At 44.4% G+C, this 17128-nt stretch overlaps 1 protein-coding gene across 1 annotated transcript in view; it reads left to right on the top strand.

Moving 5' to 3' along the window:
- The window catches only part of LOC129624834 (microtubule-associated tumor suppressor candidate 2-like), a 142464-nt gene extending 128036 nt beyond the window's left edge, over positions 1–14428 (top strand). The window contains exons 5-6 of the mRNA XM_055543122.1: positions 5947–6045; positions 13832–14428. Of these exons, the coding sequence (XP_055399097.1) occupies positions 5947–6045; positions 13832–14100 (368 nt within the window). The 3' untranslated portion in view covers positions 14101–14428. The remainder of the gene's footprint in view (positions 1–5946; positions 6046–13831) is intronic.
- Positions 14429–17128: the final 2700 nt, after the last annotated feature.

Genomic DNA, 17128 nt, shown 5'->3' with positions numbered 1-17128 from the left:
GTGAAAATTCCCTTTGATTTTTTTTTCTTGATGTGCTCATTTTATTAAAAAAAAGAATATATATATATTATATAGCATTTTTCTTTTTATGAAAAAAATAGAGCATTTTTCTAACCATTATCTATAATCGAATTTTTTCTTTTCATTTTGATGTGCTCCCTGAGGATTCTGAATTAAGCATTGTCATTTGTCATCACGTTTTTAAGAGCACAGCCTCATGCTCATCCATCGCTCTTGACTGGGGGGCTCTGGTCCTGGGCTCAGGGCTCTGCTCAGGTGGACTTGGCGTTAAGGATCCGTGATGAGCAGGTTGTAAGAAAACACGAGGTGGGTCTTGGAGCAGCATGTGTTAGACTCTTGCACGTGGAAGGCCCGTGTCCAGCAGAAGCTGAGCTCACATGCTCTTCTTTCCTCTACCAAGGAGCAGTGTCCAGGAGCTTTGCCAGGGAGCTCCTTTCAACCTAAGCCTTTGAGAGGCTGTTTGCTGCTCTGTTTATGGTGAAACACTTTAGGGATTGTCTGGAAATAGGTGACTGCTGTCAGTGACTGTCAGTTTCAAATGAAACTCTATGACTTCTCTGAGACCGGAGGAAGACCAGCATTTCTTTCCCCACTGCCGCCTTCTTCTGCCCCCGCTCCAAGAGCTGCAGTGACAGGGTTCTGGACTTTGCACACACACAGCCGCGTGGGGTAAGGGGCAGGACGGGGCAGAGTTGAGGGGTGGGAAGGCAGATGCCTGTCCAAAGTCCAGCCAGGGGGCAAGAGCTTTTATAGCTGGAGGGAGGGGGCTGTAGGCAGAAACAGCACAGTCAGCTCTGACAGTCATCTTGAAATTGGTCATTGGGGGTCTGACCAGCATCATCTTGTTTTAAGTACAGTTAGCCTTCAGTTCCAGGGCCAACCCGCTCCCATTTCCTTGAGGCCAGTTCTCAGAATTGTTACAGCTTATGTCACGGCTACAGTCTAGTCATTATATAGTTAGCCTCCACCTGGTGGAGGTTTCAGTATCTATGAGGCAGCTCACGGCACATGGCTCAGAATATCATCTATAGCTCTTGAGAAGGACCTAAAGCTCCTTGGCTATGCTTACAGACTAAACTATCATTATTTGGTCTCCTGTGACTGTTTTCCTCTGTTTCTGCATGTTCTCACTCTCTGGTTAAACTTATTCTTTGGCTAAATTTTTCCACAGACAGAAGACAGGCAGAGGACCTGGGGCAGGGGATGGGATGCGGGGGCAAGGACCTTAGGGTCCTGCTCCATTTCAGTAGATACTCTGGGATCTTATGGAGTAAAATGAAAGTTTACAGTGTACTTAAAAATTATTTACTCTGAGTCCACATTGCAAGAAAATTGCAGAAGCCACTGTATTCTTGACTAATTGCCCTAATTTTCTGTGCCATCAAGAGTTCCCTGAACCACAGAGAAATTTTCTCGGCAGCTCCGTGTTCCTACGGGGACAGGATCGTGAAACTTTCGATCAGAGTTATGCTTGTGGAATTGTTTGTGCTCAGCTGGTTGCTTTCCTTATTCCTTCATCGAGCAGACAAATTATTTTCATTTTGTTTTCGGTTTCATGGCTTTTGTTTTTTATTATAAAAACAGTGTATGAGATCTTCATTAAAAGTGGAAATAATGCAGAAGCATATGAAAACAAAAAGTAAAATTCCCTTGATCCTACTGCTCAGAAGTAGTAGCCATTATCAAAAATATTTTAAAACTAGTAATATTTTAAGCTGGCTTAAAACTCAATATTCAGAAAACTAAGATCATGGCATCTGGTCCCATCACTTCATGAAGGGGAAAAAGTGGAAGCAGTGACAGATTTTATTTTCTTGGGCTCCTAAATCACTGTGTACAATGACTGCAGCCATGAAATTAAAAGACTGTTGCTCTTAGGAAAGAAAACGATGACAAACCTAGACAGTGCATTAAAAAGCAGAGACATCACTTGCTGACAAAGGTCTGTCTAGTCAAAGCTATGGTTTTTCCAGTAGTCATGTTTGGATGTGAGAGTTGGACCATAAGAAGGCTCAGCACCAAAGAAGGTGATGCATTCAAATTGTGGTGTTGGAGAAGACTCCTGAGACTCCCTTGGACTACAGGGAGATAAAACCAGTCAATCCTAAAGAAATCAACCCTGAATATTCATTGAAAGGACTGTTGCTGAAGCTCCAGTACTTTGGACACCTGATGCAAAAAGCTGACTCATTGGAAAAGACCCTGATGCTGGGAAGGATTGAAGGCAAAAGAAGAAGGGGACAGCAGAGGATGAGTAGGTTGGATAGCATCACCAACTCAATGGACATGAATTTGAGCAAACTCCCGGAGATAGTGGAGGACAGGCAAGTCTGGTGTGCTGCAGTCCATGGAGTCAAGGGGTTGAACACGACCAAGTGACTAAACAACAACAACAAAACTAGGATACAGTCTTTCAGAAATTTTTATATATTTACAGCTGTGTGTGTTAGTTGCTCAGTCGTGTCTGACTCTCTGCGACCCCATGGACTATAGCCCCCCAGGCTTCTCTGTCCATGGGATTCTCCAGGCAAGAATACTGGAGTAGATTGCCATACCCTTCTCCAGAGGATTTTCCCAACCCAGGGATTGAACCCTGGTCTCCTGCATTGCAGGCAGATTCTTTACCGTTTGAGCTATGAGGACGTCCCATTTACAGCTGTAATATAGATAATATCTTTGTGTATTAAAAATAGGATAATGCCATGCATACTGTTCAACAAATAGCTTTTTAATTTATTTCTCATGTACATCTTTCCATGCCAATATAATATAAAGCAACCTTATTGTTTTTATTGGTGGCATAGTGCTCCATCATATGAACATACTATAGTTTATTTAACCATTCCCCATGTGCATTTTGGTCATTTTCATGTCTTTATCATTGTGAATGATGTATGAAGTGTATTTGAACATACATCTTTTCACAGTTGTATTCTGAAGAAAGATCTGTAGAAGCAGAATTGCTGGATCAAGTCTATCAATGTTTAAATTTTTGATAGAAGCTGCCAAAGAGCATTCCATGAAGGCTGGATGGAAAGTATTGAAACTCTGAATAAATATTTATGTTTTGTTTCCCTTCAAAGTGTTGTGTTTAGCTCACACTTTGGCCTTTAACACTTTCCTTCTGAGCTCCCAGGAGTCTGGGTGACTTTCTGCGTTACTTGAAACCTAAGATCTGAGCAGAGGGAGGGAGAGTGAGATGAGCCACAAATTGGATCCTCCGCGGGGTAGGTGTGGCTTCGGTGGAGTGGCATGGGGGCTGGGCTTTCAGGTCCCCCGAGGGTCCAGCTTCCTGTAGCCCCTACATGCCTTGGCATGAGCTGTCTTGAAAAGAGCCCAGTAGGAAATGGAGGGGACAGTGGGCATTGACTGAATGGCCATGCTGTCCAGGACAGGGTGCATTGTCTGGCTGAAGTTTATATTCTAGTGAGGAAGGTAGACAGTAAGCAGACAGATCTGTTTTGGATGGTAGTAAGTGATATAAAGAAGAATGAAGCAGGTAAGGGGAGAGTGTCAGGTGGCAGGAGGGCTGTTTTACCTGTTGTGCCAGGCACTGCCTCCCTGGAGACTGTTAGCTGTGCCAGGACCTGAATGAGCAGGTGAGTGAACCAAGCTCAAGGTTCGGGGAGGTACATTCCATGCAGAAGGAATGTGCACTCAAGAGAATGTGCCTGCAATGGGAGGAAGTTCAGCAAGTTTGAGCACCAGCAAGGTGTAGGAGGAAGAGCAGGAGGCAAGTGGACACGGAGGAAGAGGGTGAAACTGGCCGGATGGGGTCAAGAGAAGCAGGAGCCCAATCAGGTTAGAAAAGTAGAGAGAGGTGGTTGCAAATACCTGCCTCCCTCTGCAAAGCCCGGAAATAACTCCTCCCCAATCATGTGTATGGGCACACGTGCACACACACACACATGTGCATACACTTGCATACACACATGCATATAAATAATCTCAAATAGTGCTTTTAAAACTGTAAGGGAAAGTTGACATATTTGGACATATTTAAAATTTAAAAATACAGTACAACAAAGGTACTATAAATAAGTTGTAAAAAGTGAAATGTGGAAAATGTAATTTGTAGAAAAGGCAAAGGATTAATATCTAGGATACATGAAGAATTCTTACACATCAATAAGAAAAATGGGTGAAGGGTTTAATGAGGCAATTTTCAAATGCGTATGACCAATTTTAAAAGATTCCAAGCGTTTGGCAAAAAATCAAAATGATGGAGACTTCAGTGTCAGTGGGGCATGGGACGTGTACAAAGAGCTGGTCTCCCACACTTGGTTGGGAATGTCAATTAGTAGCTTTGGGTGGAGGACAACTGGGCTATGTCTGGCAATACTGCAAATGAGCAGACTCTTAATCTGGCAAAAGCATGTCTGTGCATTTATTCTGTAAAGAGGCCGATACATGCTTACAAAGAAGTAGAAAACTGTTTACATAGCACATTTATCTTTTTTAATAGCTGACGCCTGCAAACACTCTAAATGCTCATCAACCAGAGGATGGGTAAATTATAGTGCTTCTTTGCCCCTTAATATGATGTGACATTTTAAAAAGATCTATAAATGCACTGATATGAAAAGGATCTTGAAAAGTGTGGGTAGGTAAAAAGAAATCACCGTATGTGATTCATTTAATTAATTAATAACCATGTATGTGTTTGTGTAGGTATGTTTAAAAATAACTAGAATAATGTCTGGAAGAATAGATGCAAACTGCTAGGAGCAGTTACCTCTGAAGTGGGGAGTAAGGACGTGGGGCTGGGAGTGAAGAGGGAAGTTTGTATTCTGCTTCTAAGGGACCATCACCATCACTAGGGTTTTGTTTTGTTTTTTTTTAATCACAGTGTTTGGGGTTTCTAAAAAATTTATTTATTATTTTTGGCTGTGCTGGGTCTTTGCTGCTGTGTGTGGGCTATCTCTAGTTGCAGCGAGCAGGGGTCACTCTTCATTGCAGTACACGAGCTTCTCATTGAGATGGCTTCTCTTGTTCCTGAGCATGGGCTCCAGGTGCACAGGCTTCAGTCGTTGTTGTATGTGGGCTTAGCACATAGGATCGTCCCAGATCAGAAACCAAACCCTTGTCTCCTGCATTGGCAGTCAGATTCTTTATACCACTGAGCCACCAGGAAAGCCCCGGGTTTACTTTTGAAATGGCATAATAAATGGTCCTGAGGTGGAGACAGGTCTAGGTACGCCCAGGTTGGTGTTACTTCTCTGATCTTCCATCCATCATTCTTTGACTTTCTGATGAAGGGGATGTGAGGTGAGGGTCTGTGTCCAGCACACAAGGGAGAAATGAGGCCATGTCCTGAATGCCCGTTCTTAGATTGAGCCCAAGTTCAAGATGTCCCGTGCTGCTGCAGCCGCCTCTGCCATCTGGTCCCACAAAAGCTCAGCTGCAGCAGAGACAGAACTCGGAGGCTCTCCAGGTCACCTCTGCAGACCAGCTGCGTGGAAATTAATTAGAGGCAGACCAAGTCCCCCGAGGCTCAGCTCTCATGATGCTGGAGTCATTAGCAGTTAGATTCGGCTACAGCTTCCTTCTCCATCTTCTGAAAATTTGTTTTGGCAGGGAGACAGGCCGACTGAGTTGGTGGCTGAGGACAGTGAAATTTTAATTCCCACATAGTTTGTCAGGGCTCTTGGGGTGCGGTGACCCCCAGAGACAGGGGCGGTTTTCATCATGTCAGAGACAGCAGTGTACTTATTCCTCTGACTGCTCATAACAAAATTCCCTTTGCTATAAACAAGCGTGTCATTCCTGAAGCACAGGAGGTGGTGACTATAGCAACAAATCACCCAAATATTATTTTGTTCTGTGTGCCTTTTGTTAAGCCTCCCTTTCCACAATTTGTGTTAACCGTTTTGATTGTAATGAGCTCTCTCTTGTTTGTTTCTCTCTTTTTTTAATTATTTATAGGAGCCAAGAAAGAAGTACAAAAAGAGCAAGATGCCAATAAACCTGCAGTTTCATCTCCTAAGAGGACAGTGGCTTCAAGCACCAAGCTTCACTCGCCAGGTATTTAAGAAATGTGAACTATGTTATCTGAGGCGACTTGAACTTGGAATTCATTTTGTTCAAATGTCATTAATGGCGCGCTGCCAGCCCACGTGGCACGCATAACTGTTCCAGGGCTTGATGTGCGTGTACAGCTGTGTTCTGACTCCAGCTGAAATGAACCAGCTGTTGGCATCATTTCGTCTTTTAAAAAATGTTATTAATGCTACATTTAGGGGGTAGGATCTTCTCTGTGTAGGAGTATCTGCTATTCCAACAGCACCTGAGATAATTTATAATCGAAAAACAGATTTTGGAGATCTTACCTCAAGAGATAATATTTTCCAAAAAGAGGAGAAAAAGATGAACCGTGGATATCAAACACTTGTTATTTTATTTATTTACATACTTACATGAACAAGCTATGTAATGTCGTGAAAGTTGAAAACTACCTATTATGGAAATTCATATTGTAAGACATCAGCCTCTTTGTAGAACAGAATGCAGTATAACCTTGAAGCACAAAAATAGTAGCAATAATAGCAGCTAAAGTTTGAGTTCTTACTGTATACCAGGTACTGCCCTTAGGTCTTTAAATGTATTCATTTACGTAATGCCCACAGTAACTGGGGGATGGGTACGATATTGCCTCTTCCTTTGTATGTGAGGAGATTGAGCTTCATAGATTTTCATTAACTTTAAAGTCGCAGGAAATAAATAGTAGAGCCTTTGTTTTAACACAGGCATTTTGACTCCCAAAACTGCACTCTTACTTGCTGCACTATGAACCAGAAACCTTGTGGAATAATGACCTTATTAATAATGTTTCCAGTAAATTTTAAAAATGTATAGGAAGTAATCCAAAGTCACACATGAAGAGGGTCAGGAGGCAGAGCCTGTTACCAAAGGCAGATTTGTGTGCCTGATGCACGATGAGGCAAAACAAATGGAAATGTCGGAGTTTGGAGCAGAAAAAGGTTAATTGCAAGGAGACTGGTAGTTTGTGCTCTGAAAACCCAGAACTGCTCAAAGGATTTCAGCAAAGCACTTCTAAGGGCAAGTTGAGGGAGGGGCATGGTTAGTTGTTGCAAACTTCATGGTGTGGGAATCCTTTGCTCTTGCAGCTGTCCATGTGGGTAGTCAGGATGTTCCTGTAAACTTCCAACAAGACATAGGCAGGGAAAGGTTGAAATGAGGGCTTAAAAAATTTAAATCCATGTCAATGAAGGCCAAGAGAGGGGAGAAAAGAAAAAGAAAACAGGAAAGGAGAGGAAGGAGTTGAGCTCTACTGAAGCAGTACAGTAGTCCATTCCTTTTTATCGGCGAATAGAACTCCACTGTGTACATACCACAATTTATCCATTCACCTATTGAGACACTTTGGAGACTCCCCCCAGGGATTTGGCTATTATAAATGAAGCTACCACGCACATTTGTACAAGCCTTGGTACAGACCTCTGCTTTCATTTTTCTTGGCAAATAGCTAAGAGTGGAATGCCTGAGTCATATGGTAGCTATGTGTTTAGCTTTTAAATCTGTTTAAAAGTTTTCCAATCTGTTTTCCAAGGTAGTTGTACCATTTTATATTGCCGTCAGTGATGTCCAGTTCCTCCATGTCCTTGCCAACCCTTGGTATGGTCAGTTTTTTAGATAATAAACATTATCATGGGTACATAGCAGTATCTCATGGTTTTATTTTGCCTTTACCTGGCAACTAATGACATTAAAATGTTGAACATCTTTTTTATGTTTATTTGACATCTGTGTATATTTTTCCACAAAATATTCCATTCTTTTGCCATTTCAATTGGAAGTGTTTTTTAATTGAATTTTGAGAGTTCCTATATATTCTGGTCACAATTTTTTCAGGTATGTGATCTGCAGTTTTCTTTTCTCCACAATTTATGTGCTGTTTTGTACTCCCCTAACAATGTCTTTTGAAGATTAGAAGTTCTTAATGTTCATAAAGTCCAATTCATGATTTTTTATTTTATGGACCATGTTTTTAGTATTATCTTTAAAAATCTTTACATAACCCAAGTTCATAAATATTTTCTCCTACATTTTATTCTAAAATACTTATAGGTTTTATATTTACATCTGTGATCCATTTAATTTGTTTTATATGTAGTGTAAAATATGACTTGATTCTCAGTAGATTTCTACTGTGATCATTATTACTCTTCTGCTTGCATTGAGTTTAATTAGCGGATACCATTAATTTGAAGTCTTTCTGCTTTTCTAATGTACATTTAATACAGTAAATGTCCTTTCATATACTACGTTAACTGTAATTCACATATTTTGATATATTGGGTTTTCATCTTCATTGAGTTCAAAATATTTTCAGGTTTCCTTTTCTGATTTATTCCTTCCCCATGATTATTTAGCAGCATTCTTTTTAGTTTGCAGATATTTCGGACTTTCCAGAGGTCTCTCTGATTGTATTTCTAATTTAATTCCATTGTGGCTGGAGAACATACTTTGGATTATTTGTTCGGTTCAGTGCTGTTCAGTCACTCAATCGTGTCCAACTCTTTGTGACCCCATGGACTGCAGCACGCCAGGCTTCCCTGTCCATCACCAACTCCTGGAGCTTACTCAAACTCATGTCCATCAAGTCAGTAATGCCATCCAAACTTCTCATCCTCTGTCATCCCCTTCTTCTCCCGCCTTCAGTCTTTCCCAGCATCAGAGTCTTTTCCAGTGAGTCAGTTCTTCGCATTAGGTGGCCAAAGGTGGATGATTTGAGTCCTTTCAAATTTGTTGAGACTTGTCTGATACTCCACACAACAAGGGCTGTCTTTTTAAATCTTGCTTTGTCAGCATGTGGGGAAAACAAGGTCATCTCTCTGGTGTCTCTTCTCATGAGGCCACTAATCCCATTCATGGAAGCCTCACCCTCATGACCTAAATGCTTTCCCCAGAGCACCTCCTCAAAATACCATCTCATTGGAGATTGGGGATTAGCACATGAATTTTGGGAGAACACGAACAGCTCAAAGCATCTGCATATGTGTGCAGAGGAGCAGAAACATTGGAGTCCAGGCTACCACAGGAGAATGTCAAGCCAGCTCTGGTGAAGAGAAACCTATATAATGAGAGTGGACAGGTCTGGGAGCACAGCATTCCTGTCCCCAACCTCCTCTCCTTGCCTCCTCTATCCCTCTCTCAGGGCAGCTCTCCTTTCTTCAGATTACTGAGCATCAAATAAGCTGAGCTGCACTGGTCGGTGGTGCCTACATCAAGCCTTGAACCCTCGACTGTCACCTGACTGAGGAGTGGCAGGTGAAGCCCAGATGTGTTTCCCTCCCCTGCTGATCTGGAACTTCCTTGAGGATGATCTTGACCCATTTCTCTCCCCACCTTTGCAGCCAGGCTTGGGGAATAGGCATTTTGTGATTCTTGTCTCTGTCCCTTGCTTACGGATGACTTCTCCCATCCCTGCCAGCTAGCAACCTCCTCCCTCTTCCACTGCCTCCCTTCCCCCAATCCTGCAAAGGCCTCTCATGACCTCCTGGTTATTAAGTCTAAGTGACATGTCCTGGTCCTTATCTCTGTGGCCTTTGGCGTTACTGATCACTCCTTTCCTGAAATTTTCCTTCCCTTAACTCTGTGACACCTATTCCTGCTGGTTTCCTTCCAGCTTCTGGAAATGCTTGCATGAAGTTGTCTTCACTAGAAACTCTTTTGCAAATTCTAAATGTTGCCAAGCAGTTTGGCCCAGGAGAATAAACCAAACTGAGTTCAAATCCTGGCTCAGTGGCTCACATGATGTATGAACTGGGGCAAATAGAATTTCTCCAAGCCTTAGCTGCTTCTTTAGTAATTCACATATTGTGAATTTTACTCTTTTAAAGTGTACATTTCAGCGGGTTTTAGTATATTCACAAGATTGTGCAGCCATCACCGCTACTTCCAGAGCAGTTTCTTTTACCCTCAAAAGAAACTCATACCCATGAGCACTCACTCCCTATCCGTGCTCCCCAGCCGCTGACAACCACTAGTCTACTTTCTGTTTCTTGGACTTGTTTATTCTGGACATTTTGTATAAATGGAATCATATTCTGTGTGGCTTTTTTCATCAGTTGTTTTCACTTAGCATGTTTTTGAGGTTCATCCATGTCAAAGTAAGGATCAGTATTTCCTTCCTGGATCAGTGTTTTGTTCCTGGTTTGGGCTGAATAATATTACATCATGTGAATGTGTCATAGTTTATCCACTCATTGGTTGATGGGCATTTGTTTCCAGCTTTTGGCTACTATGAGTAATGCTGCTATGCAAATCCATGCCATTAATCTTTTCATATGCAATGTCTAATCTTAATCCCATCCAGTGTATTTTTATCTCAGACATTTGAATTGTTAATCTCTAGAATTTTTATTTAAGTCTCTTTTTATCTTTGTTTCTATTTGATGTACTCAGTCTTTCCTCCAGCCTCTTGATATATGGAATATAGTTATAATAACTGTTAATTGCTGATGCTTTTTTTGGCTGACTTCAATTGATTGCATCCCCTCTTCATCATGGCTTGTACATCCCTGCTTATTTACATGCCTGAGAATTTTTTTAGATGACTGACATTGTGAATTTTTCCTTGTTGGATCTTTTTTTTTAATTCTATAAATATTCTTAAGCTTTGTTCTTGGGTGAAACTATGTGACTTAGAAAGAGCTCGATCATCTTGGATCTTTCTCATCAGCTTTGTTAAACAGATCCTGACCAGCAGTTAGCCTGGCACTGGTTTCACCAGAGCACCATGATATGAGCCTTCCGGGTGTTCTGATGCCCTGGGAATTGCGGTGGGCACAGGAATTGATCCTGGCCTTCTGTGAGCTCCCGGTAGTGTTCCCGCTAGTCCTGGGTAGAATTCTCTCCCTGGCTGTGGACACTGTCCTCACCTGCTGCACTTATGTAAGTTGTCCAGAAACTCGAGGGGCCCTTCTGTGTCACTCTGTGTCTCTGTGGAGCTGTCCTCTCAGCTACTCTGCCCTGTAACCGCTGAGCCTTGAACTTCCTGAGCCCCCAGCTCCACCGTCCCAAGTTGGGAAGACTACCAGACTCCCCCTGGGTTTCCTGACTCTCTGTGCTACAGCCTGGAAGACCACCCAGAGAGCAGGCTCAGGCATCCGTGGGGGTGGTAGGGGTCATACTGTGTGTTTCTGAGTCTTTGGTTCCTTGTGCTTCGTTGCCTAATATAATGTCTTGAGATCCACTGACACATATTTTGGTCGAGTGTTTTGGGTAGTTTCAGATGAGAAAATAAATCTACTTTCTTACTCCATCTTCACCAGTGAAAGTCGCTCAGTCATGTCTGACTCTTTGCGACCCCATGGATTATACAGTCCATGAAATTCTCCAGGTCAGAATACTGGTGTGGGTAGTCTTTCCCTTCTCCAGGGGATCTTTCCAACCCAGGGATCGAACGCAGGTCTCCCACACTGGTGGATTCTTTACCAGCTGAGCCACAAGGGAAGCATAAGAATACTGGAGCAGGTAGCCTATTCCTTCTCCACTGGATCTTCCCGACCCAGGAATCGAACTGGGGTCTCCTGCATTGCAGGCAGATTCTTTACCAACTGAGCTACCAGGCAAGCCAGATGTAACTATAATTTTTAATATAAACATTAAGCAATTGTTATAACACCATTAAGCCAAGATGTTTCACCCTTGGAGAAAGGAGACATTTAGATTTACTTTGATAAATAACACTCATACTTCTTGTAAATAATAAATGATAATAAATGTCCCAAAGTTGAGACTATTTTGCATAAATTTTTGTCTAAAGCGTGAGTTATCATAACCAATTCTTATAGTTGGCTTGGGAAACTCTGGCTGTAACATCTTTTTTTTTCCCCCCCTATTTTCTGTACATCAAAATAGAAAATAATCCGCTCTTTCCTTGGAATGGGAAAGGTAACCCTCTTCTTTCTAGTGTGTGTGCTTAGTCCCTCAGTTGTGTCCAACTCTTTGCAACCCCATGGACTAAACCCACCAGGCTCCTCTATCCATGGGATTGCCCCGGCAAGAATACTGGAATGGGTTGCCATTTCCTTCTCCAGGGCATCTTTCTGACCCAGGGATCGTCTCTTGTGTCTCCTCCATTGGCAGGAGGGTTCTTTAACTCTGAGCCACCTGAGAGGCCCTTCTTCTTTCTAGAATACTTATGTATGATTGGGCGGGTTGGCCAAAATGTTCATTTGAGTTTTTCCATAGATCGAACTTTTTAGCCAGCCCAGTCATTCCTGCCCTCACTTGTGCTCCATGCTGGCCAGAAGGAAATTTCCTGCTCTCGCGCTGTCTGCTCTCCACTCTCCCCAGCACTAGCCAACTCCAGACAGACAAGTGCCAGCGGGGAGTAGAAAGTAGTGTGCTACTGGGTACGTTTTTTCTGAAATAAATTTAGATCAGTTTAAGAAAAATAAAGTCCTGTCTAATGATGGAGAATTCAGCCCATATGCTCCCTGGGGTGTCATGCTGGTGCCAGCCTGCAAGAAACAGACTTCCTGTCTGTTGGGAGGTAGACCAAACTCACGAAGTGCTTTTCCTTAAGCTGGAGGGCTATCAAAGTTGCGTCCTTTCATTCTTCTCCCTCTTGTTTGCAAGTGTTAAGGTCATGGGCCTTCTCTGAGATTGTAAATATGCAGGTCCCAAGGCTGCAGAGTTTGCTTGTTATCATGTCAGTTGAGCTTCCAGCTTCAGGACTGAACCATGCTTTTCCATCCATTAGAATCCTCTGGATAGTGACCAGATGACTGCAGATGAATTTTTCATGTTCTCTTTGCATTTTGAAGGCCCATGTTCATCCTGGCGCTCAGCCTTTGCACGCAAACTGCTTGCGTTCATCTTTGTAAGAACAGAAGGTGACTGGCTTCTTTGCTCTGAGTCACCAGTGGTCACTGGGATCACCATAGATTCTATGTGCCCCTACTCAGAGTAATGCAACCAGGGGATGTGATTGGGACAAGACTAGGGGAATGGGAGAATGTTCTAAGTTCAGGGTGTGCCCCCAAACCTGTGAGTTCAGTCAGATGCTGCAGAGTGGATCAGCAAGTGTCCTTAGGTGTTGAGATGCCTGGTGAGGAATCAGAGAACCTGAAGCCCAGATGCTGATGCTGGCTTGCCCATGGTCAAGGGCAGGGCCTCATTTCTTTGCAAGTCCACTGGGCCTCCCACATGTCATCAAACAGGTGCTTGGTGCATGCATGCGTGCGTGCTCAGTCGCTTCAGCCATGTCTGATTCTTTGCCACCCCATGGACTGTAGCCCACCAGGCTCCTCTGCCCATGGGATTCTTCAGGCAAGAATACTGAAGGGGGTTGCCATTTCCTCCCTCAGGGGAATCTTGCTGACCCAAGGATCAAACTCACATCTCCTGCCCTGCTGGATTCTTTACTGCTGAGCCATCGGGGAAGCCCATCAGTGAAAGGGTTGCTAGGTTTTAAGTCTGGCTTCAACCTGGATTGAGTGATTTCCCTTTAGATGTTTTCCAAGAGGAATCCCCTTGAAGGAAAAAAAAAAAAAGCCAACTGCTCCAAGTCTCTCTAAGCAGACTGGGAAGAAATGTAGGCAGCTGGGAGGAATTGGGCAATCCTGTCTGTTCCTCTGCTTCCAAGCGTGAAACCTTGCACTTGGAAGCACTTCAACAGAACAACGCTTCACAGTCCTTGTCTTTTCATTTTAACGCTTACAATGACACACAGCGGGCCGCCCCTTCTCAGCCCCTTGCGGGCACCCTTGTGTTATAAGGAGCACTTGTCACATCTGGGCTGACTGTTTTCTCACAGGTGACCCTCCTTGCTTCCTAGGGTACCCCAAGCAGAGGACCACGGCCCCCCGCAATGGGTTCTCCCCGAAGCCGGACCCGCAGGCCCGCGAGGCGGAGCGGCTGCTGGTACAGCGGCTGAAGGAGCGCTGCGAGCAGCAGGCCCGACAGCTGGGGCTCGCGCAGGCGGAGCTGAGGACCGCCGTCCGCGGCTTCCAGGCGCTCGCCGTGGCCACGCAGCTCTTCTTCGGGAAGGTGAGGCCACGCCTGGTGACTGTGGAAGCGGAGGGCAGCGGCGGGGATGGTTCTTAGTGTGTGAGCTTTAATTCGGGTTTGGGGTTAGAGATGGTTTGATTTTCAGGTGCTGCAGTGTCTCGGCCAGCATCATGGGATGTTTTAGGAGCTGAGTTGAGACTTGCATGTGAAAGACGTTAGTCTGGGAAGACGGATTCATAACCTTGATCCCAAAAGGGAAAATTACGTTAAAAAAAGAAAAGTGAAAAAGTGAAAATGAAGTCGCTCAGTTGTGTCCAACTCTTTGCAGCCCCATGAACTGTAGCCTACCAGGCCCCTCTTGTCCATGGGATTTTCCAGACAAGAGTACTGGAGTGGGTTGCCATTTCCTTCTCCAGAGGGCGGGGGGAGGAAATTGAAAAGGGAGATTTGGAAGGTGAGAATGGGGCATGTGGTGGTTTGCATTTTGGACCCGAGACGGCCAGGTTCTGAGACGTCTGTGCCTCTGAGCACAGAGCAACCCAGGGTGGCAGAGCAGGCCACTGTGGCCCTTGAGGGGACCTGGGAGCTGCCGGGCCTGGGGTCTCTCCTCCGGGCCACGCTCACAGTGTGCAGTGGGCAGCGTGGGGAGGGGGTGTCCCCCTGACCCCTTGGTTCTTCTGACAATGCAGAGAGGCCTTGGGTTCCTCAGCCTAAGAGTCCACTCAGAGTCTCCTTGGTTCATCCGGACGCTGGGTCTGTTATCAGATTTGGTTTGTTGTTGTTGTCTTTTGTGACCCCTTGGATTGTAGCCCACCAGGCTCCTCTGTCCATGAAATGCCCCAGGCAAGAATACCAGAGGGGGTTGCCATTTCCTTCTCCAGGGAATCTTCCTGACCCACGGATCAAACCCACGTCTCTTGCGTCTCCTGCATTGGCAGGTGGATTCTTTACCACTATCACCACCTGGGAAGCCCTTGGTACAGTCTGGTAACATTCACGATGGTAACATTCACCAAACATAGTTCAGCCTCCCTGTCTCTCAGTGGAGAAGGGAGGTGGTGGGAGCCTGGGTCTGACTTTGTACATTCTTGCTCCATCCCGGGGTGACCAAGGAGCATTTGGGGGAGAACTTGAACCTTTACCTTTGAAGTTTAAATACTACGAGTTATCCTATCAATAACCTATAAGGCATTAATTTCATGTATGTACCTCCTGGGATCTATAAATGAAAGTAAAAGTGCTATAGAAATGTCCCCCAACCAGGAAAATGAACTAACTAAATTTCTAGCTAATTTAAAGAAGAAAAATCCGAAGAATATTAACCAACACCATGTCCACTGGTTTTCCTTATTATCTGAACCTTAAAGTGCGGAGGACTCCGGCCTTTTATGGCAGCCTGCAGCCTCTCTTGTCCCTCCCAGTGTAGAAGCCTCAGCTGCCCTGTTTAATGCTTGTTTCCTTTTTTTGCTTAAAGCTTTTCGCCCAAGGAGCTAATTCCCAGGGTATAGTTGTGATCAAAGACAAGATGAACAGATTTCAGTTTTATCAATAGTTTCCTTTTCCTCGCTTGTCAAAATGTTAACACCAGCAATCAATGACCAATTTGAATATTATGTCTTCCCTTCCGGTCCGGTACCCCTGGGGTCAACCTTGAGGAGCTGAAATGACTGTGTTCCCATCTTGTAAGAATTAAAATTATAGACACGTTTTTGAGGCACCAAAAGGGGTGGGACTTGCCGTGTTAAGTATTGAGCAGTTTTGTTATTAGAGTCGTATTTTCTCTTCTTCGGCTGGATGTATGTTTTCCACTGACAGTCAGGTCTTTAATAAAGAGAGGAAATCCGGGCTGTTCATTGCAGTTCAGTGATAAGAAGTACTGTGTTACTCTGTCCACTGTGTCACTTCTGTGCATCACACAGTGTCGTAACGAATCCTTGATAAAGATTTGCTGTGGATTGATTTGCCAGCAAACACCAGCTTAACACATTGGTCACATGCACTGTGAGGGCTTCCCTGGTGGCTCAGATGGTCAGAAATCTGCCTGTAATGCGGGAGACCCAAGTGCTATCCCTGGATCGGGAGGATTCCCCTGGAGAAGGGAATGGCTACCCACTCCAGTATTCTTGCCTGGAGAATCCCATGGACAGAGGCTACAGTCCATGGGGTTGCAAACAGTCAGATATGACTGAGCGACTAACACTTTCATAGTTTTTTTTTTTTTCCTAACATGCAGTATGTTTTCAAGTTGGAAATTTTGGACCCCACTCATGGCATCATGGCAGAGAGAGAGAGTTTTCTGTGATGAAATTAAGGGTCGGTTCCCTGTAACGGTGCATTTCTGGGCCCCAGGAGAATTCCTGTTGGTCCAGGGGCCACTAGTTGTACTTCACTGCAGCATCCGCATGGCTCTTCGGTCTGAGATCCCAAAGAGCTGGCAGCTGATTTGCAGGCATGTCCATCAGAGCCCCCTACTGGCTGGAGCCACACTCAGCTTGACATTTCAGCAAGATAGATGGTGGGCCTGAATTTCATTCTCTTTTCAGTAAATCACAACCAGCGACTCCAGACAGGCCTCCTGATGACCATGGCATTTCACCTCCCACCCAGTGTGTCCTCTTCTCTGTCCTGATCGCAACTCTCTCTCCAGATAAGCTCCAGAAGAAACAACAGATATTTTTTTTTAAGTCTGTAATTGAACATAAGCGGCTTCCACATAGGCTGGATTTACTCCACGTGGTTTAAGATGATTGATTTGAGAGTTTGTGACCGGGGTGGAGCACTCAGGGAAATAAGAGGCCAGGCAAGCCAGGAAGTGTGGGTGACGGAGCCCTCTGTTACAAGATATCGTGACCCTGACATGTTCCCTGTATCCTATTGTGGGAAGCTGATGCGTTAATATGTGAGACATGGTCACAGCCCAGCAATACTATAGCTATGCAGAGCATGACCACCACAGCCAGCCTGAAAAAACAAGCTCTTTCTGCTCTTCTTCTTAAAGACCCTGCTGGAGCTCCACACTTGCATCTTTTCTCTGCTGAAGCATTTTGTCTACAAAGGCTGGTGTGGTAGAGCGAGGGCACCGTGCTGCAAGGGGTCAGTCCCACCAGCGCCTTCATCCCCCTTA

Source organism: Bubalus kerabau, chromosome 12, assembly GCF_029407905.1.
Source record: "Bubalus kerabau isolate K-KA32 ecotype Philippines breed swamp buffalo chromosome 12, PCC_UOA_SB_1v2, whole genome shotgun sequence".
Classification (NCBI taxonomy): Eukaryota; Metazoa; Chordata; class Mammalia; order Artiodactyla; family Bovidae; genus Bubalus; species Bubalus kerabau.
The sequence above is the reverse complement of the archived record's forward strand: the minus strand, read 5'-3'. Positions and strand labels throughout refer to the sequence as shown.